At 45.3% G+C, this 6020-nt stretch overlaps 2 protein-coding genes across 2 annotated transcripts in view; one reads left to right on the top strand and one right to left on the bottom strand.

The window, feature by feature from the left end:
• Positions 1 to 1551, bottom strand: part of LOC106812444 — a 4574-nt gene extending 3023 nt beyond the window's left edge. Inside the window, exon 1 of the mRNA XM_014816329.1 lies at positions 1397 to 1551. Coding sequence (XP_014671815.1) covers positions 1397 to 1551 — 155 coding nt within the window. The remainder of the gene's footprint in view (positions 1 to 1396) is intronic.
• A 76-nt stretch (positions 1552 to 1627) lies between these two features.
• Positions 1628 to 6020, top strand: part of LOC106812440 (sulfhydryl oxidase 1-like) — a gene marked incomplete in the record, with an annotated part of 35322 nt that continues 30929 nt past the window's right edge. Inside the window, 1 exon segment of the mRNA XM_014816326.1 lies at positions 1628 to 1921. Coding sequence (XP_014671812.1) covers positions 1663 to 1921 — 259 coding nt within the window.

The following is a 6020-nucleotide window of genomic DNA, read 5'->3' on the forward strand; positions in this document are numbered from 1 at the left end:
TTACAAAACACTTGCCATGCAGGACATGCAGTATTCTCCTCTTTAATCACGTTTAATTATTAAAACATCACGACATAAAAATCACGCAAACTTCACTACACACAAAACTGCCAATCTTGCATTGAACTGCACAACGAAATTTCTCACCGGCCAATGAAATCATCGCTGTGACGTTTTTCGGTGCAGTTCAATGCAAGATTGGCAGTTTTGTGTGTAGCGAAGTTTGCGTGATTTTTATGTCGTGATGTTTTAATAATTAAACGTGATTAAAGAAGAGAATATACTGCATGGCAAGTGTTTTGTAATGAAGGTAACATGTTAATAAAGCGACGGCTTTAGGTATTTCTTTGATTTTCTATGTAACACGGCCGTAAATAGTGAAAAGGTTGTCGTGCATTTTGCTAGCTCTAGTACTATAGCCGCTTACATTAACTGCCGCTGGGCTATCTAGACCGACCCATGGGGCATGCGATGGACCAACTTATCCCCGATTATACCCGACTATAAAACGTCTGTGGTAGGCAATTAATGCCTCTTATCCGAAGTGAATACGTCTTAAGTTATAGCCGCTACTAAAATTGAACCTCTAACTATCGTTGCAATGGTATACTTGCGGTATTTCTTGTGAACAAACATTCGATTTGCGAACTTCAAACGGCCATTTTTGGCGGCGCTGCAGCAGCGCCAGTCAGCGGGAACTATGTATTTCCGCGTGTTGAGGGGTGGGCGGGTTGGGGTGGTTGTGGACAAAAACATTGTTGTTGTCAAGTAACAAATTAAGCGATCAAAAGAGATTGTAATATTAGTTTTGTCATGAAAGATGAACAAATTACTATTATTAATTTGTTACTTGACAACAACAATGTTTTTGTCCACAACCAACACAACCCGCTGACTGGCTGGAGTAAGTTGGTCCATCGCATGCCCCATGGGTCGGTCTATAGCCCAGCGGCAGCTAATGTAAGCGGCTATCGTACTAGAGCTAGCATTTTGCATGACAGAATTCACAGGTTTTGTCTATGGAAGGCTATTGGGCCCTAAAATAATATCAGAATATAACGATTTTTAGGGCACAATCTATTGGTCTTATTGGTCTACCCTATAGGGGCACTACACTATGAGTATGAGTATGGGCATTACCGCGCGTGAATCGCCGTGATTTGCATCAAGAACAGACAAACAGACACACATTCACAAATATGTACTAGGCCTACGTTATACTATTAGTATTACTAATAATAATACTACTACTAGGCCTATTAGTATTATCAGGAGTAAGGAGTAGGCCTATATTATCTTACTCCTGGTATTGTACTCCTGGTTAGATTGTAAACAATTAAAACATTTCGTTGTATATATAATTAACTTAAATAACTTGTACTAAGTCTATACGTGCCATTTGTCCAATTTAATGAGTTCAATTCCATCCTGTGGTTTAGCTTTCTTTCCTGAGTATATATTTAGTGCTTTACAATATAAATTTAGCACAGTTTTCCACTTTACTTCATCACAACACGAAAACAACCCAAAGTTGGACCCAAAGCCTGCCATTTTACCTCTAGTAACAAAGTATTTTGATTGGTGGACACTCTATTGCATTGTGTAATCACGTGATATGTTCATTGGATGCGCCTGGTGTGTTGTGTGGCAGTGGCGTGCAAGATGTCATCGCGCGGTAACTCTTTGATTCTCTTACTGTCGGTGTGTACTTCACATTTGATAGGTTTATCTTCTTTTACAAAATTAGAGTCATTGTATTCACATGATGATCCCATAGTTCAGCTATCGACTAATAATTTTAAATCAACGATCTTTGGGAAAAGTAATGCTTGGGTCGTGGAGTTTTATTCCAGCTGGTGCGGTCACTGTCAACGGTTCGCTCCTGTTTGGCGACAAGTAGGAAGAGAAATTTCATCGGCAGGTAATGGCAATGCTTACGATATTTCTGTGTGGTGATAGATAGTCCGACTAAACACTTCAAAATATTTATTTAAACACGTGTTTAGTGTTTGACACGTCGTTACGTTTTCATTCATAATGAACTAAGTATTCATATCATCTAATGATCCAGATGAGACGGGATACTAGAGAAGCGTTGCCGAAAGGAGATGTTGATCCCAATTGCGCTGAAGCGCAGATCTTTCGCGCAGTTCCGCGGCAAGGCGCACGCGACCGCGGCAACGTCCTACGACAGTATGCAGCGCTGGCAGCTATGGATCCGTGCGCCGAATGAATTGGCGGTCCGCGCGACGGATCAGAGCGGCCGCGACACGTCCGCAATTGATACTGGGGGACACAGAGGGTAGCATTGGGGACGTCAACAGGTGACTTGCGATAAAACTGTAGACCGAGTAATCTGTTCGTAACCCGAGCTGGGGCGGGTGGTGTGGACGCGATCACGAGAAAGACTGGGTCCCGATAATTCGTGACATGCGGCGACCTTGCCCAGTAATGCAAAGCGGCGATGTCAGAATCACGAAACACTACCGGCGCTCGGTGCGCGCGGCCAACGCAGTGCAGACGTTTTGGTGCAACGTTCTCCAATGGCCGAGCGCTCGTCACGCGCGAGTTGGAAAGCATCGTGCGCGCGGCCGCCGCCTATAGCCCATTAGATGGCACTCTCCGCACGCCTCTCGGCTTAGCTTGCTCACTGTCAGATGGGCCGAATCGAGCGGTGGGAGCGATGGGCCGGCGTACGTATAGTAGCCTTTGGAACCCGCGCAACCTGCTTGCAAGGAGAGTTAGGCCTATACTAGAAACGATGAACACATTCGTTAGCTAAATGTAGAGTTCGTTATTAGTTGAGCATTTTTTATGAAACGCGTCAAGGGCCTGGGTCTAGGTAATAGCCTACAGGCGGGTATTCTAAACCCGAAGCCAAGAGCGATTGTCTTGCCTAGGTCGTTGTAGTCTAAGGCTAGCTACTCAGTGGTTCAAGGGCATAGCAGAAAATGGGCCCGGCCCGAAGTTATGATGAGGCCAAATGGTATGGCATGCGCCAATAAACAATGTATTTACATTCAAGCTAAAATATAATCTATGTATATCAAGAGAATCAGGCGTTAGGGTGAGGCGGTAGCGATGCGTCTAGATTAGTAAGGTAGTTAATACTCAGGTAACAGGACGTTAGTCATTATGTACTGAGGTATAGTGCTCGCTGCGCGGTCCGGGTAGTACTCAGTACTAGTATAGTTATCGTAGTGCTGGTTAACTTAGTAGATACTGACTCTACGGCTAGTACTAGTAAGTAGTAGTATAGTAGTGCGGGCGGGGTAACAACGCATCTGTTGCGCAACGCCATCTTGGACACGGTCTCTAGGCCGCATGTGGCTCAGTCTAAAGAACTGATGATCATGCAGGGGTGTGCGGTACGTGCAGGGCTGACGCTCACTGCCAGGGGGCTGGTAATATGCAAAACGGGCAAAACGGGGCTGAGTCTGGAGACGGAGATGCAGAGCGCGCGGGTGAACAGGTCCAATTAGGCAGAAGCCCAAGATCGGCCTACGGATAACGAACACGGCGATGTCAGGCGATTCCAGGTGTAGGACTGGCCACGACGTGTAAATTCGGGCAGGTCTCTTTCGCTACACGAACAAGTCATAGGTACGCAGCGTGGTGGGAAATTTCTCGAGCGCGGCGCAGGTCTAACGAAATTCGGTCGGCGAAAGCGCTAAGCTCGGGAGGGAGAGCCTGCCGTGAGGCGCCGCGATGCTGCACTGCGGCCGCCGAATTACCAGAAGACGACGTCAGGGCGATTAATCATTGAAATAAATGTCGAAGTCGGTTTTCATAGGGAAAAAACGTACCGCGCGAAGAAAAAAAAACACCAATTACGACCATTCGATTTATTCTCGCACTACGTGCAAAGTCCAAAAATTTCGGCAATGGCCAGAACTGCTCAATTCACCGATTCTGGGGCTTTATGTACTACACAAAGTGATTTGCGTATATAGTTATACATATTGGGCAGCGAATTGACCCTAATGGCGCCATGAGATGGCGCTGTTCGCGCTTCGCGCGGATCCGGGCTGCAGACTGTCTAGCTCCAAGAAACGGTATTGTTAGGGTTAGAATACCGGGTAGTATAGACAATCCGTCGCACAGCCTGGTCGGGCTATCATATCATCATGATCGACATATATGTCATGATATCATCATTCAAGAGTGATCTATTAGTATCAGGAGCTAATAATGACAAATGTTTATTTGTGACAATTTGTCATTATTATTGTTGTATTTATTTTATGACAATTTGTCATTATTAGCTCCTGTTAATTTAGTATTAACGTTCAAATCATTAAGGCCAAGACACACTGCAGCGACAACGACCGACCGTAATGACAAACGACTTTTCAGAAAATTAGAAACTATTGTTTCCTATGAGCCATTGCACACTGACGCGACGACGACCGACGACAACCTCGACGATAAAAATATTTAGAAACGTTTCTATTTTCCAGCGACTTTCGACGGCGACACTTTACAAATGGCCAATCACAGCCGTTTCCATCGGCATGTGGTATCGCCATTATGTTATAAAGTTATAAACCAATGCTAGCCAGGAAGTACGTAGACTGGTCCCCAGCGCTAAACTCGCACCGCCTGTCAGAAACAGTGGGGCCGCGAACCCATCTAACCAAAACGTGCAAGGCTACGGTCAGCCATCAGACGTTATTATTATGTACGTTCGTATAATATGCTGTGTAGCGGAATGACTACATTAACTTCTTTGTTTATTTTACATCTAAATGGTGTTTTTTTTCTTTTCATATCAAGCTCCAGCGGATCACACACGTTCTTCTTTATTTTCTTATTTTCTGCCTATGTCGTCTTATGTAACATAACGAACGAACGTATCTTAACGAACGGTTAATCTGAAACAAATTCAAAGAGCAAATTTACTATTTACCGTGTGTGCTATGCTGTTTGTGTCGCTTGCTATGTACAACAAACTTTCTGGTAAATACCATTCAAATACACGTACGGCAATCACAGCCGAATCTGCTACTATTAGTATTAATTTAGAAAGACATTAATAATTATTTATAAACACAAATCCCTTACCACGCTGGGTTCTTTAGGGTTTTAGAAGCACATTAAAATTTGCGTCTTTACGGTAAGCCACAATGGCCAAAAGAGCGCGTGCGTCACATCCCTTAGCAACTAGCCTGTATCAATGCGCTGCTGCATAAAGGAGTGCACCGCGTAACCGCGTAGCGGCAGGAGTTGTCACCAACATCCCGGCCCTGATGAGGCTATCAGCACTCATTTCCTAACTAAATGGTGACAACAGAAACTCGTTTATACAGTCCATGGGCACAGCTAAGGTCATCCTCTTAGTCTATGTCGCTTAAATCACACTAGCTCTGCTTCAAGTAGGCACAGCTTGTGCACAGGTCTCGTGTATAGTCCGTTCTGTGTCTTGACTTGCACAGACCTGACCAATCCATCACCGGATGGGTAAGTCTGGGTGATAAGCCCCAGAGGCCACTGGTAACGTGGAGTAGTCTCATTCACAAGAAGCACCAAGTCTCCCTTCTGGAAGTTACTCTCGCGCTTCAGCCACTTCTGCCTGCTTCTGGCCTCTCCTGTAGGGTAGGCGCAGATACTCCTTAATCCACCTGGTCCAAAATACGCGTCGATAAAAGTACTGGACTTTTGCGGCCATCGTCTGTCTATAAGTGTCCTGGCTGACAACTTTCGGGTCGTTGTGTGCTGTGCCCGCGATCTCAGCCAGGCAGCAGGTGTTTGGTGTAAGGGTGCGGGTCGTAGGGTCGTCTGAGAGCTTCGTTAGTCATCTACCATTGACAATTGGCCGTTCAACGTATGCAGAATAAAGTTGATAGTCTCTCCTTCGTCGATGGTTGCTGGCTTTGCCGATGCCCGAGAAAGACAGCTCGGACGGTTGCTGATTTTACCTTTCATGACTCCACCACATATGGGATGGCTGCTGGTGGGGTTGAATACCACTGTCGCGTCTTGTTGTACTAGTAGTCGGCCTATTATGCTACTGATATCTC

This window comes from Priapulus caudatus, unplaced genomic scaffold (genome assembly GCF_000485595.1).
Source record: "Priapulus caudatus unplaced genomic scaffold, Priapulus_caudatus-5.0.1 Scaffold649, whole genome shotgun sequence".
Lineage (NCBI taxonomy): Eukaryota > Metazoa > Priapulida > Priapulimorpha > Priapulimorphida > Priapulidae > Priapulus > Priapulus caudatus.